The 17,503-nt window shown below is 44.4% G+C and overlaps 1 protein-coding gene and 1 long non-coding RNA gene across 4 annotated transcripts in view; one reads left to right on the top strand and one right to left on the bottom strand.

Annotated features, from left to right (window-relative positions):
• Positions 1-149: 149 nt before the first annotated feature.
• Positions 150-8,380, bottom strand: thoc1 (THO complex 1). The gene is made up of 21 exons (XM_061839592.1): positions 8,294-8,380; positions 8,003-8,076; positions 7,859-7,919; positions 7,712-7,781; positions 7,378-7,496; positions 7,246-7,294; positions 7,063-7,158; positions 6,087-6,169; positions 5,042-5,115; positions 4,845-4,953; positions 4,619-4,756; positions 4,441-4,541; positions 4,304-4,370; positions 3,260-3,310; positions 3,121-3,191; positions 2,915-3,010; positions 2,710-2,775; positions 1,903-1,986; positions 1,690-1,837; positions 1,518-1,602; positions 150-513 (listed from the first exon to the last, which is right to left on the bottom strand). The coding sequence occupies exons 1-21, from the start codon at positions 8,339-8,341 to the stop codon at positions 236-238; spliced, it is 1,968 nt and encodes a 655-aa protein (XP_061695576.1). The 5' UTR covers positions 8,342-8,380; the 3' UTR covers positions 150-235.
• An 8,707-nt stretch (positions 8,381-17,087) lies between these two features.
• The window catches only part of LOC133510873 (uncharacterized), a 45,372-nt gene continuing 44,956 nt past the window's right edge, over positions 17,088-17,503 (top strand). For 2 of the 3 annotated variants that reach the window (XR_009797728.1, XR_009797729.1), the window contains exon 1: positions 17,088-17,408. This is a non-coding gene — a long non-coding RNA (uncharacterized LOC133510873). The remainder of the gene's footprint in view (positions 17,409-17,503) is intronic. The other variant, XR_009797727.1, reaches the window with a different exon arrangement.

Genomic DNA, 17,503 nt, shown 5'->3' with positions numbered 1-17,503 from the left:
ACAGTTTCAAGTCTTATTGTGTCCTAAAAAAAAAAAAAAAAATCATTTTTGTTTCTATGAGCAATTTTTTTCTGCTTCATCTCCACTCTTGTTATAAGTTATTGACTGATGGCTTTTCATAAGTTCTGCAAAATAAAAGTGTACGCCACTATGTATCAAAAAGGTGTCTTTAATGTGAAGCTAGAAAAACTTTCTACAGTTCGTATGGGGAAGGACAAAAAAAGTCTTTCTTGGTTCAAGCTTCGCTGAGTTCGTCCGCCATTTTGGCGAAGCCGGCGGCGTTGAGGGCCGCCACCAGGCTCTCCACGGTGGCCTGCGCCCCTTCCCGGTCCTGCCAGGTGACCAGCAGGAGCTTGGCCCGGATGTCGGCGTCCTCGCTCTCGGCCTCGATCTCGCGCAGCTCGGCCGCCCGCATCTCCAAGTGCGAGGCCAGCGACTTCCAGCGGCCGCCCAGCTTGGCCGCCACGTCGTCCATCTGCTGGTTGCTCACCATCTTGCTCGGCATGCTCGGGCCTTGGGGGGGGGGGGGGAGAAAAATTGAGAGGATTCAACAAAATGATTTTATATTAAAAGGGAAGGGGGGGGGAGTGCCCCAGTAGTGTCAGGAACACACTTAAAAGAACAGGAATTGTCAAGCTACATTTTTTTTTTTTTTTTGTAAAATCCCAATAATTTCCAAGTCATAAGAGACAAAACTTTTTATGAGAAAAATGTCACGTAATCATAAAACCATGTGAAAACGTTTTTACTGTAAAATTCCATATGATATAAAAGGTTAAACGTTACGTGAAAAGCCGCACGAAAAAAATAGCAAGTCATGACAAATCAAAAATTTTCCCAGGAAAAAAAGCCAGAATTGATTCACGACAAAAATGTTATGAAATAGGTCGTAAAATGAATGTCAAGTTTCTGCTTTGGAAAGATTTTTTTCTTGTAATAGCAACGTAGGCAAAAATTCTGCAGATTTATATTTCAAAACAACTTTCTGCTTCAATTACATATTTTATATTGAAAGAAGTATAGTACTTTGAAGAAAATGTGTCCGGGAAACAGAGATCTATATTTTGCGTTATTTCCTTAGCATTCCATCCATCCAGCCATTTTCTTTGCCACTTATCCTCACGAGGGTCGTGGGCAGTGCTGGAGGCTATCCCAGCTGTCAACGGGCAGGAGGCGGGTGAGGTACACCCTGAACTGGTCGCCAGGCAATCGCAGGGCACATGGAGACAAAACAGCCACACTCACAATCACACCTCGGGACAATTTTGAGTGTCCAATTAATGTTGCCTGTTTTTGGGATGTGGGAGGAAACCGGAGTGCCCGGAGAAAAGCCACGCAGGCACGGGGAGAACATCCAAACTCCACACAGGCGGGTCCGGGATCGAACCCGGGTCCTCAGAACTGTGACCGTGCCGCCCTTCCTTAGCGTTCCTATTCTTGCCAATTCTCAATTATTCATTTCTGCCAAAGTGCTCGGCCGTTTTCTGTCCTGACTACGTAACAAAACGGCGACTCACTGTCGTTGCCGTCTTTGAGCAGATTGTCTCCGTTTTCGTCGTCGTCCTCCTCGCCCGTCTTGATCTCCTCCGACGGGATGTCCTTCTGCACGGTCACGTGACAACGTCACCACCACCACCCCACCCCGCTATTAAAGCTGGAAAAAAAAAAAAAAAAAAAAGCGCTCCTTACGGGCAGCTCCTTGGCCAGCTTGCTGACCATGCTGTCCAGGTAGTCGGCCAGGCTGTTGAACTTCTGGTTGGTGGGCTGAAAGAAGTGCGGGCTCCTTCTGGAGAGCAGTCGCAACGCCCGCCAGCCGTAGTTTGGGTTCCGGACGACTCTGCGCAGAGGAACGCGGCGGTGGAAATCCTGGCGTGTTGTCAAAATCGGACCTTTTGAACTCACTTGTACTCTTCCTCCACCATGTTGACGGGGTCGGCCTGCTCTATGGCCTCGGCGAAGAATTCGTCCAGCGAGGGCATGAACTCCCTGGAGCACAAGAACGCACAAAAATGTCTGAAATCCCCTAAAAAAGTACACTAAAATGGACACGTTCTAAAGATGGATTCCCGTGAATGTTAAATGGTTCCATCTTTCTCCCGTGAGGCGTCACCCAGTACCCAAAAATATAATAAAAAAATCAAGAGAACCAAAAAAAAAAAAAAAAAAAAAAAAAAAAAAAAAAAAAAAAATTCATTTCTGTACATATACCGTAACTCCCGGCCTACAGAGTGCACTTGGTTAGAAGTATCGGTACACAGAAAGAGTTTAAGGCTAGCGCTAGCACACATTTTAAGCAAAAATTTATATATTTCTTCAATTATTTTACTATATAAAGTATATAAATTAAACATGTATTTCTACTATCCAGTTTATTATCAGGAAAATCTAAAAATAAATGCTTTGAAAGCCAAAATCTTTTCGGGTTGGAACGCATTATTTCTTTTTCCATTCATTGCAATAGGAAACACTGATTCAGTTTTCGGACAAATCACTTCTCGAACCATTTTCCAGAGCGGATTGTGGTCCAGAACCGAGGCATCGCTGTAGACCCGAAGAGTAGGTAGAAGTTTAACAAAATATGGTTCTAAACTTTTGGAGTATTATTAATCTAAGACTATAAAATGATGTACATTTTTGGCCAGCTGCCTTTAAAAAAAAAAAGAGAAATAAAATTATGTCAATGATAAAACCTGTGCATTAAGTTTTTACCTGCTGTCTGACTTGCAGGCTTCCGTGTTGTCCAGGTTTAAGTTCCAAAGGCGAGTCAGCTCGTCACTTGATTGGAAAAAAAAAAAAAATATATATATATATATATATATATATATATATATATATATATATATATATAATAATAATTTAATTATTCAGCTTTTGTGTCCAAATGTAAAGAAAGACAATCAAAGGTGACGCTCACTTTCCCATGAAGATCTTTCTGTCCGGCCCTTTTCCCAGGAAGTCTTCGGGAGCCGCTCGCTTCCTGGCGGGCCGCTTGGGTTTATCGTCGGCCGCCCTGAAAAAATGAAGGGGGGGGGGGGGGTGAATTGCGGCCGACGACAACAAAATAAAAAAAAAAAAAAAAAAAAACGTCGGACGTTACGCGAATCCCGGCGCCCGACGTACCGCTCTTTCACGAAGCTCGGACAGCCCTCGTTTTTCCAAGCGATCCAGTTTTCCTCAGTGTTGAGGATGCGCTGTGGAGAAAAGAAGGAGAAGAAAATAACGAGCTGGCATTTTAGCGCCGGCGTCTGCGGCGACTTACCTCCACCATGGTGGCGAACTTGTCCCCGTCGGGAGGAATCTCTCGGAGAAGCTGACCAAAAAAAAAAAAAAAAACGGCCAATCTTATAAATGTCATCATATCATAAAGTGGCGGCACGGTGGGCTCAGCTGCTGAAGCGTACCCCCCCACGGGTTCGATCCCGGACCCCGCCTGTGTGGAGTTTGCGTCTTCTCCCCCCGTCCCTGCGCGGCTTTTCTCCGGGCGGGCACTCCGGTTTCCTGACGACCAGTTCGGGGTGTACCCTGCCTCCTGCCCGATGACAGCACCCCCCGCGACCCTTATGAGGATAAGCGGTGGGGAAAATGGATGGACGGATATCGTGAAGTGCTTTGAACATCCTCAGATGCAAATGTGAGTGACTTCAAATGAAAACGGATCAAATGCACTTGCCCTTGGTACAATTCCAAATCCATCTACCCATTTTCCACTACGCTTATCCTCACGAGGGTCATGGGGAGTGCCGGAGGGCACATGCAGACAAACAGCCGCACTCACAATCACACCTTGGGTCAATTTAGTGTCTGATTAACATGTTGCATGTTTTTGGGATGCGGGAGGAAACCGGAGTGCCCGCCCGGAGAAACTCCACACAGGCAGGCAGGGCCGGGATTGAACCCGGTGCGACGGTCCGAGCGCTCCCCCGTGCTGAAAAGTCTCCTTGTGATGAATGCGCATGCGTGACTAACAGGGGAACTCTGGGCACGTAGGAGACGCTTACTGGGAAATCCCCCGGTCTCATAGTTCCCCTTCTTCTAACATTATAACCTAACCTTAAAACGAAAAAAAATGTATATAAAAAAAAAAAAAAAAAATATGTACGTGACACACACAAACAAGTTGTCGACCGGCACATGTCGAAGCTTGGATGGGGATGTTTCAGACTGGCCGGAGGTTTACAAAATACGCGCGCATTACTCGCAGAGAGACTTTTCCGCACCCGCAGCGCTCAGACCGTCGCACCGGGATCGAACCCGGCACCTCGGAACTGCGAGGCCGAGGCTTTTAACCCTTCATTTCCGTTACCTGGTAAACCAGCTTGGTGGTTTCCTCGATCCACGCGGCCTGGTCGTCGTTCAGCAAGCAGCTGGAGCTACGAAAAGGGCGTTTTTTTTTTTTTTGGCCATTTGTATGACATTTGACCCCATGTTCCAAATCACCACCTTTTGAACTTGACTTGTCCTTTGAGGTACTGGAAGAGGATCAAGTACTGCAGCAGGATGTGACGGCGGAAGTTGCTGTCGCTCAGCTGCAAGTCCATCAGCTGCACCAGAGTCACATTCACCGATTTATGCCTGGATGATAAAATCCCGCCGCGACCCAACCGGACTCGGCCGTCACCTTCTCGCTGGTGAGGAATTTGGCGAAGTAGACGTGCTCCCCCCCGCCGGACGCCCGCAGTTCCTCCAGCTTCCTCTTGGAGGCCTGGTTGTCGTCCAGCTTGAAGCTCTTGAAGACGGCCAGCGTCTCGTCCGAGTACTGCCGGGAAGGGGGAAAAAAAAAAAAAACAAAAACGCGTCGGCGTTTTCACCTCGCGGGAGTCGGGCCGGCGCCGACGGTTGCCTACCTTGAGGAAGGTCACCCAGGACACTTTGTCGTAGCACTGGACCGGGTTCCTGAAGTAGTCCTGCAGCGTCCAGAACTTTCTGTACAGGTTGTAGTCGATGGGGATGGAGCTGAAAAGCACAAAGCCCATGTCTTTATTGCGCAGGTGCTGTTTTTTAATAATTTAATACTTTTTTTTTTTTTTACACGTTTACGTACCACGACGCGGGCGCTTCGTCTTCCCCCATCTCCCCTTCCTCCACCTCCATGTTGTCTTCCTTCTCTTCCGTGTGCTGCCATGACAACGACGACACCAATGTTTACATACGACCCAAAATATGAACAATGTGACGTTTTCTAGGAGGGATGAATGAATAAATAAATGGAAAAAATGACCATGAGTTTTTTTTTTTTTTTTTAAATCATCCCGGAAGGGTACAAATGATAACAAAAGAGTAAACAGTACAGAAATTAAAAACTGCCATAATTTCCGGCCTATAAACCGGGACTTTTTTCACACGCTTTCAACCCTGCGGCTTATGCTGTGATGCGGCTAATTTGTGCATTTTTTCTAATGGCCGCAAGGGGGCACTCGAGCAGAAAAGGTAAGTGAGACTGGTGGAATATATGTGCCGAGGAAGTGACTTTTACCGGTACATTTTTTTTTTCCTTTCTTTAACCGGCCCTGTTAGCGCTTAGCTAGCGTGTTGCTGCTGTGTTACTGCCGTCTCTCCATGATTTTTACTGGTATGTTTTTTTCTTACCGGCCCTTTTAGCGCTGCGCTAGCATGTTGCTGCTGTGTTACTGCTTTGTCTCCGTGATTTTTACCGGTATGCTTATTTTAACCTGCCCCGTTAGCGCTGTGCTAGCTTGTTGCTGCCACATGTCAGTGATTTAGGTACGTTTTTCTAAACTAGCCCTGTTAGTGCTGTGCTACCACGTTTTGTAGCTGCCGCGCGGTTTTTTTTGTTTTTAACCAGCCCTGTTCGTCCTACCGTGTTGTTGCTAGGTTAAGCTAAGCTAAGGTATTCAAACTTTGTAAATATCTTGTGTTTCAATGTCGGCAGGTTTCAACGTATGTAGGCAAATGGTATTTCCTTTACAAATGTACTGGGTGAGGCCGAAAACCAGGTGCGCTCTGTAGGCCGGAAATTACAGTATTACGATGTAGTGTCGTGTTTTGGTTCTTTGGCACAAGATTTAGCCCGGCAGATGTGAACGGAAGCAGCGTGTGGTCGACACACAACGGCGAAAACTGCCAACCTTGAGTCCGAAAGTGCTTTCATCTTCATTTTTGTTGAACACTGTGATGTTGTCCAGGTTGAACTGACTCTGGAGATTCAGACCTGCCAAAAACAACACAAACTCAAGAGCAGGCCATACTATTATACTGCATACAAATATATAAATAATATGCATCCATTTTCTTAGCCGCTTATCCTCACAAGGGAGTACTGGAGCCTATCCCAGCTATCTGCATGCAACTGGTTGCCAGGCAATTGCATGGCGCATCGAGAGAAACGACTGTTGCACCTTGGGGCAATTTAGAGTGTCCAAACTCACACACAGGCGGGGCCGGGATTTGAACGCCAGTCCCCAGAACTGTGAAGCCGATGCCCTAACCGGATGGCACACCGTGCCGCCATAATATAAATAGAATATCCATCACCGTGAATGAAGAAGAAAAATAAAATATATACAGCGCAATTTCCGGCCTAAAAGCTGCAACTTTTTTCACACGCTTCCAACCCTGCGGGTTATGCGACGCTAGCGTTAGGGCGGCGCTAGAGTTAGCGCGGCGCTAGCGTTAGCGCATCTGGTTCTAAGCCACGGTGCACAGAAAGAGTTAAACGCCCTGCGCTAGCATTAAACTCTGTGTACCGAGGCTTAGAACCAGGTGCGCTCTGAAGGCTTGTAGTTACGGTAGTTGGGTTATTATCGGCATGAAGGAGAAGCGTGCCGCATATTCATAAAGTCTGGATGGAGAATATTTTTAAAAGCAAATTCAAAACCCATTAAACTATCAATAATCATACCTTACATACTATAACAATCTCCGGTTACATCAACTATTTTTGAAACCATTCAATGCACCCACACTACATGAAACATAGCTACATTATTGCCTCCGAGACAATATTAGTCAAAAATAACCATTACAATCTTTGATTTGAGACGTAACTGGACGTGCGGGTGTCCCTAATGTTACGGCCCGCTGATCTACGGCGCTTATCCTCACCGGACTTCTCCGACAGCGGAAAGAGACGAGCCAAGAAAAGCTGAATCCGTCCGCAGAAAACCGTGTTTTGAGACTTGGACAGGCGCCGTAGAAGATCTGCGACGTTGCCAAAAAAAAAAAAAAAAGGAAACAACCATGACTCAAACGATCATAAAATATCATAAAAATAAAACAGAAACTTACCATTACACATTCTCAAGAGGTAGTTCTTGCCAGCGGTGTAGAATGAGTTCTGGGGGCGAGACATGGCCGCTGTTTAGAAATAAATCATTCCGCAGCAAAACAACAAGATGGCGCTTTTAAATATGTATTTACAGATTTCCATGTGGACACGTTCTCCTCCACGAAGGAGAAGATGTTGTCGCACTGGTCCAGAGGAAGACTGTCCAGCACGTCCCCCAGCAGCACGAAAGGCGTCGTGGCCGAGCAGATGCCTGCGCGGACGCAACGTTATATTATTATATTAACAATATTAGTGTCATTGGCGGTCGGATTACGAAAACAGTGCCAACGTGTCAAAATTACGACAAATACGGTTTTATACTTGTCGTTATAGCTCAGTAAAATAATACTTTATCTTCATGAGGATTGAAGCGATAACCGGAAATGATCGTGTCATGTAAATATGGAAGCTAGTCTGCTACGACACCTTCAGTGACTGCATCTATGCTCATGTAGATAAGAGACAGGTACTCCTCACAGCTCGACGCCTGCGCCACCTGCACACAAACATCAGCTCCTGATAAAGGCCATTTGTCATGAAACATGAAAGATCCGCGTTGATATAGTGCCTTACGATCTGCTCCCCGAGAACCCCCCGAAAAGCTTGGTCCAGTGTCGTCTTCTTTTCGGTCTCACTGCAAATTGCAGCCAGCACAAGGTTAGCACACCTTTTTTTTTTTGTTTTGTTTGTGGTCTCGCCACAAATGTGATCACTTACTTCCCGGGAATGTGATGGAAAGCGTTTATTATTGCTTTGCTGCTTTTGTCGCCCAGCGATCGCTTGGCGGATTCCTACGAGTTTACGACAGCGACATTGAACGTGAGACAATAGCAAAACTGTTAGCACAAGTGGCTACATGCTAAACCAGCAACAACAAAAAAAAAAAGGCAGAAGAGAGCCGCTACAGCGGATCGCGAGCTTGCGGGGTGACCCAGTTTACATCGACACAACACACGACAAAAATAATACACTTTCGGATAAAGAAAAGCTATTTCGCATTTTTCCCACCGTAAGCTTGTCTTTAGCTTCGACAAAATCAAACAAGGGTGGCGACATCTTTACACATCGCAGGCCGGAAGTTACGTCAACCTCTTCCGGGTCGTCGTAATTCCATTTAACCAGCTATATTTTGGTTAAATTCAGCCAAGGTTCGTGGATAAATAATTTTTACAAAATCATACACTACATACAGTATTTTTTTTTTCATTTTTCAATTCGAGTGGTGCAGTCCTCGTGGCTGCTATGTTTAGCTACACTTATTAAGATTTGAGACTTATTGAGATATATACATTATGTATTTCAGTGTTGTTATGTTTCGGGGATTTATGACATCAAACAGGATATTTTGGTTCAGTTACAACTATGTTTTGAAAGCGAAATGTTCATAGTTGTATACCAACACGTTCAGATATATAATATTTTACTATAAACAAACACAAAACAATCATAATTGATCAATTTTATTTGATTCTGCTCAATTCAATTTAGTCAAATATCAATAATGATCTAAATGTATGCACAATCTTGCGGTCCATGCATCGCCACTTTTGGGCTGCTGGTAGCAGTGTTGCACATTACATTTCGAGAAACGAAAGTACTTCGCTATGCTTAAACTACAAAGTTCGCATTAGTTTGATTTCAACAACGAGTCAAAAAAAAAAAAAAAAAAAAAGAAATATTTCAAACTTTCTTGCTGCAAATATTTACAGACAAAAACCCAGTTATGCAACGAATTCTTTCGAAGGGTGAATAATGTCACCGAGCCCATTAAAATTAACGAGCCATTCCACGCTGCCAATTATTAACGGTGCAATATTTTACCATTCATGTGATTGAAGAGTCATACATTTCCCAATGTACATTGTATACATACATAACGTATTCATAGGTTATTTTGTACTATCCGCAATCAATGATATTGTTCTGTTCTTGCTCATCATTAAGCAAAATAAAAAAAAATGAAACAAAAAATTAAAGTAACATCCTATATTAGAGGCTGCGATTTGAATTAATAAAAAACTTCTTTGGTCAATGCGGCGACTCAGAATGACACAAAAGTAAACATTTTTTTAATTGAAAAATGTGAACGATCTTAATCTCTTTTTAAGCATCCATCAGTCCATCCATTTTCTTAGCCCCTTATCCTCACAAGGGTCGCGGGGAGTACAATAAAGATTTGAATTAAGTCAATCAAATTCTCTCACGAAATCTATGAAAGTAATAAAATAATGTCAGAATAAAGCTAAACTTCCACGCATCCATTTTCTTTGGCGCTTATCCCCACAAGGGTGCTGGAGCCTATCCCAGCTGTCAACAGGCAGGAGGCGGGGCACACCCTGAACTGGTTGCCAGCCAATCGCAGGGCACATAGAGACAAACAGCCGCACTCACAATCACACCTATGAACAATTTAGAGGGTCCAATTAATTTTTTTAATGATTTAAAAACTGTAAGGTAAAACAGTCAGAACAGATATCCGTAACAGTAATCTTACAGTATTCTCATTCTTATTCTCATTTTTGTACATTCTAAGTTTATTATAGCGGAAAGGTGGAAAATGTATTAAAACCTCAAGTAAGACTTCATATTAGAGGCCATACTGAGGCTTTTCCTGATTAGAACTTTTTTTCTTATGACATCACTAGGCAGCACAATAATGGGAATTTTATTTAAATTGTTTTTTAAATTATTTTTACATTCAAATATCAACGTAAATAACTCTCCATCCAATTAAACTCATATTTCAGGTGGGAAAAAAAGACTTTTCACACATTTCACATTTATTCTATATGTGCCTTGTATCAAAGTTTGTCAAATAAATGAAAAAAAAATGGATTATCTAAAGTTGAATTTAATTGGTTAAAGGGATGACAATCAATATGAAATAAACCACATCATATCACGTATCATATTAAAGCCCTTGATGAGGACATTTTAGTTATGTGACTGTTTTGTCAATGTGACCTTGTATGATAATGCAATGACCCCAAACTTTTCTTTTTGGGGTCTGGAAAGGGTTTTATTTCCTGATGCTCAAGAGGGTGGACCTTAGATCTGGATGAACTTTTCGAGCTCATTATAGCTCTTTTTTTTCTTTTTTTTCCCCCTCCCAGCTTTGTTATTTCTAGATTCATATAATGAGAGCATCTCCCCACACTCTGCCATGTTTCCCCAAACCGGGATATAATCAAGCCCCGCAATCCCGAGGGCCAAATCATTTGCGGAACGACACTCCGGGACAAAACAAGCGCGGGGCAACAAAAAGAGCATTGTGCGCTCTGCCGAGGACACGACGCAAAACAAGTTTGCGTACACAATGCGCCCCCCTCCGCCGTTGGGAAGGGGGGTGGGGGGGGGGTGGACGGGACTAGACGTCGGTCACACAACGCCCATAAAACGTCGCGTGAAGACGTTTTGTGTCATATCAAGGTCATAACTTGTTATCGTAGATAAAACATTTATAAAGTGCAGGTGGGGGGGGGAGGGTGTAAAAAATTGGTAATCATAAAATCGGAAATGAGCACCTGTAAAACGGCATGCTCGCGGTTAGCATGTCAGCGACGCAGTACAGACGTTGCTGGTTCAAATCCTGGCTTCCAAAAGACTCAAAATTGTTTGGGGCATATTTTAGTTATGGTCTTTTTTGACTGTGTAAAATTTTCATCCCCTCATCAGATTAAAACATTTAAAAATTGATCGCTAAGGTGGCACGGTGGAGCTGTTGGCCTCACTGTTCTGAGGTCCCGGGTTCGATCCCGGCCCCACCTGTGCGGAGTTTGCACATTCTTCCCGTGCCTGCATGGGTTTCCTTCGGGCACTCCGGTTTCCTCCCACGTCCTAAAAACATGCAACATTAATTGAACACTCTAAATTGCCCGTAGGTGTGATTGTGAATGCGGCTGTTTGTCTCCATATGCCCTGCGATTGACTGGCAACCAATTCAGGGTGTACTCCGCCTCCTGCCCGTTGACAGCTGGGATAGGCTCCGTTGCTCTCCGCGACCGTTGTGAGGATAAGCGGCTAAGAAAATGAATGGATGGATGGATGATGGTTTGAATTTTTTCGGTGCAGATTGGATGAAAAATCACGAAAGTCGATGCACATTGATTTGCTTCCGCAAGCCACATAAAAAGATGCCGGGGGCCAGATGTTGCCCCCGGGCCTTGTGTTGCGCACAGACGTTCACCTAAATGCTTTTTGGTCTCGTTGTGCCTTGCGATTGGCCGGCTGGCCTCAAGTCAGCCGCTGCAGACCACAGGTCAGACGTAATGGGCGGGTAATTTTCCACATGGAAGCGGGCAATAAGCGCAGCTTGGACTTGGACACCAAACTCCTCCAGCGACACGTCGTAAAATCATTCGGGGACACTGACGACGACGAGATAATTAATGATCACCCGGCGCATCACGCAGCCACGCCGATGATGACTGGCGCATCGACGACAGACGAAGTCCCTTTAAACGACCTTGGCTGGATTAACTTCAGACTACGACGTGTTGGGAAATGCTCCCAAAGTCGTCGGGCGCTGATTCAATGATTAGCTCAGCGAGTGTGCGCATATCACCCATGCTCATAAACCATAAAAAACTCAATTAAAAAAAATATGAAGGGGATTTGTGTGCAATGATGGGCAAAAAAAAAAGACACTTTCACATCATCTTTTATTGTAAAAGATGTGGATCATCATTATCATCATCATCATTATCATCATCATCTGCGTCAATATCATTCTTATTTATTTTGAAGTGCAACAACAATAAATCAAATAAAATGAATTGAGTTACGGGCCAAATGTCACTGTTAGTGGACCAGACTGTCGGTTTTAATATTTTAAAAAAATCATTCTATTGATAATAAAATGGATTTTTAACATTAATACTTATTCTTCAATTTATTATATACTATATATATATATATATATATTTTATTATTCTTTTACTGAACAAGAGCCGGATGAAAGGGATGGGAGAGAGAAAAGCGAATGTAGACGGATGGATTATTTTTTTGGTACTTTTTAAGAATATTTAGTCATGTTGCTCGTTTTTATTTTATGAATTTTTAATGTTTCACGTTTATGTGTATTCGTATTTGGTGTAAACAAAAATGTACACTTTGATAACGCCCAAACAAGCTTGAGGTATGGGAACAACATTAAAATGTATTTGCATAAAAATCCATCCCTCCAACCATATTCTTTTGCCGCTTATCCTCACGAGGGTCGCGGAGAGTGTTGCAGCCTATCCCAGCTGTCAACGGGTTGCCAGCCAATCGCAGGGCACATAGAGACAAACAGTCACACTCACAATCACACCTTGGGACAATTTTGAGTCTTCTATCAATGTTGCATGTTTTGGGGATGTGGGAGGAAACCGGAGTGCCCGGAGAAAACCCACGCAGGCACGGGGAGAACATGCAAACTCCACACAGGCGGGGCCGGCATCGAACCCGGGAACTCAGAACTGTGAGGCCAACGCTTTACCAGCTGCCCCACCGTGCTGCCCTGCATAAAAGTAAAGTTAAAAAAAACAAAAACTTCTTACTTCAGTGTTAAGTGAATTTGTATTGAGATTTTAATATAACAATTGACGCAAGCAGAATTGTCCAAAAAAGTGCGTTTATCCAAATTTTAATAAGAGATCATTTTGTTCTCCAAGCAGTGTACAAAATGATAATTTGCACCGCTGCGTTGCGGCTAATGACAGTCAACATGAAAACATTAGATATGCATGTATTCATGTTTTTTTTTTTTTTTTTTTGTCACGTTCAAATATCAGGAATGGAATTTTTGAAGGTTAAAATGTTCCACGTGCTCGAGTGTCTTGGTTGTAGCCCCTCTCACCAGCCTGTTAATATTCTGCCCCATTGCACATGGGGGGGGGGGGCAACTGTAAGGAGTAAAGTCTTGTTGCCGCGGCAACGGCACAAGCAACAACAAGTACAGCACGAACGAATGGATGAAAGCCTTTGTCGGCGCTTTCCTCTTCCGCAGATTTACACGTTTGTTTTGTTTCTTTTTAAAGCCGAAAGGTGAGCAACAAAAGTGCACAGCGAAGCAGCTGCTTGCTGCCGAGGAACTTTCAAATGGAGAAGTCCCGATCGCCGAGTAAAATAACAACAACAATTTATTGTACACAAATTACTTGATTTCAAGACGTCAACTCCATGAATTGGGCACTCTAAATTGCCCCGAGGTGTGATTGTGAATGCGACTGTTTGTCTCTATGTGCCCTGCGATTGGCTGGCAACCAGTTCAGGGTGCACGTTGACAGCCGGGATAGCCTCCAGGACTCCCCGCGCACCTCGTGAGGATAGGCGGCAAAGATAATGGATGGATAGATGGATGGATGGAAGTCTTCAACTGAAAGTAACAACAAGACTCCTGGTTTGCTCGGCAACATTCAGACAAGTTGGCGTAATGACGGCGTAACATCCTGTCAAAACACCTGTCCTTCAAAATAAAAGCACAGACTTTCTTTGGCCTCACAGTGGCTTAATGCCTGAATGTCATGTAACATTTTGAGTTTAATCACAACTTTATCTTCTGTTTTACAAGATTACGTTTATTATTTCTCTTCAGTTGCGTTATGAGGGGATTCTCAGAAAATGGTCTCCTCTGCAAGAAGTCCCTGGACCCGCAAAGTTCGAGAACCTCTGATTAGATGATCGCTGGCGACCTCGCAAGCACTGCAAGTTTCCCGTCCACGACGGACGCCAACTGTTTTCTTGGTACCGAGGTCCTAACTGCCTTCAGACCGTCGATGAGTTCCTAGCGGGTCCTTGATTGATTCCCAGAACTGGTGTCGAGCTCGGAAGCCGTCGTAATTGTTGAGTGGCGTGCCTGCAACACGCCAAACAACAAACGTACTTATTTCCATCCATCCATTTCCTTGGCCGCTTATCCTCACGAGTGTTACAGGGAGTGCCGGAGCCTATCCCAGCTGTCAACAAGCAGGAGGCGGGGTACACCCTGAACTGGTCGCCAGCCAATCGCAGGGCACATTGAGACAGACAAGCAATTGCACTCACAATCTCACCTAGGGGCAATTTTGAGTGTCCAATTAATGTTGCATGTTTTTGGGGATGTGGGAGGAAACCGGAGTGCCCACCCGGAGAAAACCCACGCAGGTACGCGGAGAACATGCAAACTGCACACAGGGAGGGCCGGGGTTGAACCCGGGTCCTCGGAACTGTGAGGCCAACGCTTTACCAGCTGTTCCGCTGTGCCGCCCCAAAAGAAAATTCTAAATGAATTTCAAAGTCTTGATCATTTGTAGTCACGTAACAGTTTCCATGTTTTATTTATGTTAGCAATTTAAAAAAAAATGAATAAAACAAGCCCAACTCCAACTAAAACTGCATTTTGAGAATAAAAAAAAAAAAAATGTGCACGCTGGGGGGACGCCAAGACCCCCCCCCTCCGCCAACCCCCCCACTGCACGATGCATTCAGGCGAAAGCGAGAGTGTCAAACCCAACAACAACTAAAGCCTTCTGTTCTTCTCCGAGAGTGAGTTTGTCACTTTTTTTTTTTTAAACAGAAACAAAATCACCGCGGTGTCAAACCGTCATCAGCGACTGTGTGGCCATTGGGGGGGGGGGGGGGTTCCCCTCTGGCGCGGCGCTTTTAAGGCCACGAGACCCCCCGCTGACGCAGCACCGGTATAAGATCCAGCACACTGGGAGCAGGAAAGCAGCGGCTCGGTCCGGTGACTGTTCCGCAGCGAGCGTCCCAACGGCCTTTGTTGTGCGCTCATTATCTGCTGACTGGCTTCTTTTTTTTTTTTTTTAATACTGTACAGTCATTAATTTTTTTTTTTTGCAAAGCTGCACTGGACTCCGAACCCCCGTCTTCATTTGGAATGTGTTTGAATGGAACACCCCCACGCTCCAGAAAACGTGCTCTCATGTCTTCAGGAAGTATACAGTTGCAGTAGTGTTTCAAATGCAACACAACATCCATCCTTTTTCTTTTCCCGCTTATCCTCACGAGGGTCAGGGGAGTGCCGGAGCCTATCGCAGCTGTCAACGGGCAGGAGGCGGGGTACACCCGCAACTGGTTGCCAGCCAATCGCAGGGCACTTGGAGACAAACAGCCGCACTCACAATCACACCTACGGGCAATTTATAGTGTTCAATTGATGGATGTTTTTGGGATGTGGGAGGAAACCGGAGTGCCCAGAGAAAAGCCACGCAGGCAGGGGGAGAACGTGCAAACTCCACACAGGCGGAGCCGGGATCGAACCCGGGTCCTCAGAACTGTGAGGCCAACGCCTGCAATACAACAGTTTTCCGCAAATAGGTCGGAATTGTAACCCTAATCATCAGATTATTCTGGCGTTTTTAGGATCTTGTGGAGAGGCAAATAAGGAAAATAAATAATATTTTATATATATTACACATTTTTAGTGTGGTGGAGACAAAAAAGTGAAGGTCGAAGCATTGAGCTCAATTTTAAGCCTGCAAGACTTTTTGAAAGTCAAATATTTTTTTTTGAGGCAGCACGCTGGATTCATCTGGTAAAGTCTTGGCCTCACAGTTCTGAGGACCCCGGTTCGATCCCGGACCCGCCTGTGTGGAGTTTGCACGTTCTCCCCGTGCCTGCGTGGCTTTTCTCTGGGCACTCCGGTTTCCTCCCACATCCCAAAAACATGAATGAATTGGACACTCTAAATTGCCCGTAGGTGTGATTGTGAGTGCGGCTGTTTGTCTCCATGTGCCCTGCGATTGGCTGTCGACCAGTTCGGGGCGTACCCCGCCTCCTTCCCCTTGACAGCTGGGATTGCCTCTGGCACTCCCCGCGACCCTCGTGAGGATAAGCGACAAAAGAATATGGTTGGAGGGATGGATTTTTATGCACATACATTTTAATGTTGTTCCCATACCTCAAGCTTGTTTAAGAGTTATCAAGGTGTACATTTTTGTTTACACCAAATACAAATACACATAAATGTGAATGGTTTTTTTTTTATATTTTGAAACCCGCTGACCATATTTTTAGTTGTTTTTTTTTTAGTTCAAGTCAGTTCATTTATGTAATATTAGTGATATGAGGAGGATTAGCAATCTTTTGACCTGTTTAAGTGTACTAAGTACTAATGGAGTGTTGATTATCGCAAAAGTACAACTACTGGGACTTTTTTTTATCAGTGGGAGATAGCGTACGACACGTACTGTATTCTATATGTTCTCTACAAACGATATGATATGATGTTCGCTGCGTGGTGCGCCGCGTCAGTCCTCGTTCATGGTTTCCATTATCCCCGCCATATGTAGATGAGGATCATAAATTTGGGACTGCAACAGAGGCCACGTCCGCCACTGCGTCCTTTCGCTTGGGCCGAGAACGAGGGAGGGCCCCCCCCCCCCCCAGAAATGTTCCCCCGAGGGCCCCCCGCGAAAAAAAAAAAAGGGTTAAGCTGGCCATTGATGAATTTGTGTTGCCAACTGGAAATATTCCAGGCACCCCCACACTAACACCCCCCCCCCTTCCACCTCCATCACAATCACAATAACAACCCGGCGTTTCCGAAGAATCGCAGTGATAGATTTACTGTTTGCCGTGGTCGACTCCAAAGGAAGGGGTTGAAAAAAGTTGCACGCTTCATGAAATAATAATAATTAATGCTCGACTTGGGGGTGTCGTACTTTTCCTGAAGGCCTTCGGTCGATCAACTGGTGTTGACTCTGAGTTAAGGTCTCCGTTAAAAACATAATAATGAAAGCGTGACTTGTGATGTGTGTGCAAAATAACAATTATTAGAGTTTGAGTTCAGATTTCATCAACCCCATCGACGAAATATGCAACATTTTCATACAGCGCTTCAAAAACTTGCAAATAGAACAAAATAATGCTCAAACTAAGCAAAGCTTGACTTGTGATGTGCATGAAAACAGAACATTATGATCATAATCCAAGTTTTATTTGCATGTAAGGGCTGGGGTAAAAAAAAAATAATAAAAAAAACAAAAAACCTAATTTAAAATTACTCGGCTAAATCGACCCAAAATTCGTCTGGAACTTTATTTTGGTCCACCGGAAACAGTGTTTCACACGGACATTTATCGCTGACGGTTGCAGTGTTGTCGCATTGATCAACTTTGCCAAAAATGAGAGTGGCGCGTCTGTAAGTAACGTTTAACACATTATTAGATGTCTAATATCATCACATGTGAGCGAGATGATTATTTTATTTAATTTGACCAAAAATGGTCATCGTTA

This window comes from Syngnathoides biaculeatus, chromosome 13, assembly GCF_019802595.1.
Source record: "Syngnathoides biaculeatus isolate LvHL_M chromosome 13, ASM1980259v1, whole genome shotgun sequence".
NCBI classification, from domain to species: Eukaryota; Metazoa; Chordata; class Actinopteri; order Syngnathiformes; family Syngnathidae; genus Syngnathoides; species Syngnathoides biaculeatus.
Note: the sequence above shows the minus strand (reverse complement) of the source record. Positions and strands in the feature narration are given on the sequence as shown.

Bases quoted from the DNA above. Each gene is read 5' to 3' on its own strand.
- thoc1 (XM_061839592.1), bottom strand. From the start codon at position 8,341: ATGTCGCCACCCTTGTTTGATTTTGTCGAAGCTAAAGACAAGCTTACG. The intron at 7,159-7,245 runs GTAAGTTTCTGT...GCAACGTCGCAG, and splicing joins CCTCTTGAGAATGTGTAATG to ATCTTCTACGGCGCCTGTCC. The intron at 5,116-6,086 runs GTTGGCAGTTTT...TTGTCATGGCAG, and splicing joins AAAGCACTTTCGGACTCAAG to CACACGGAAGAGAAGGAAGA.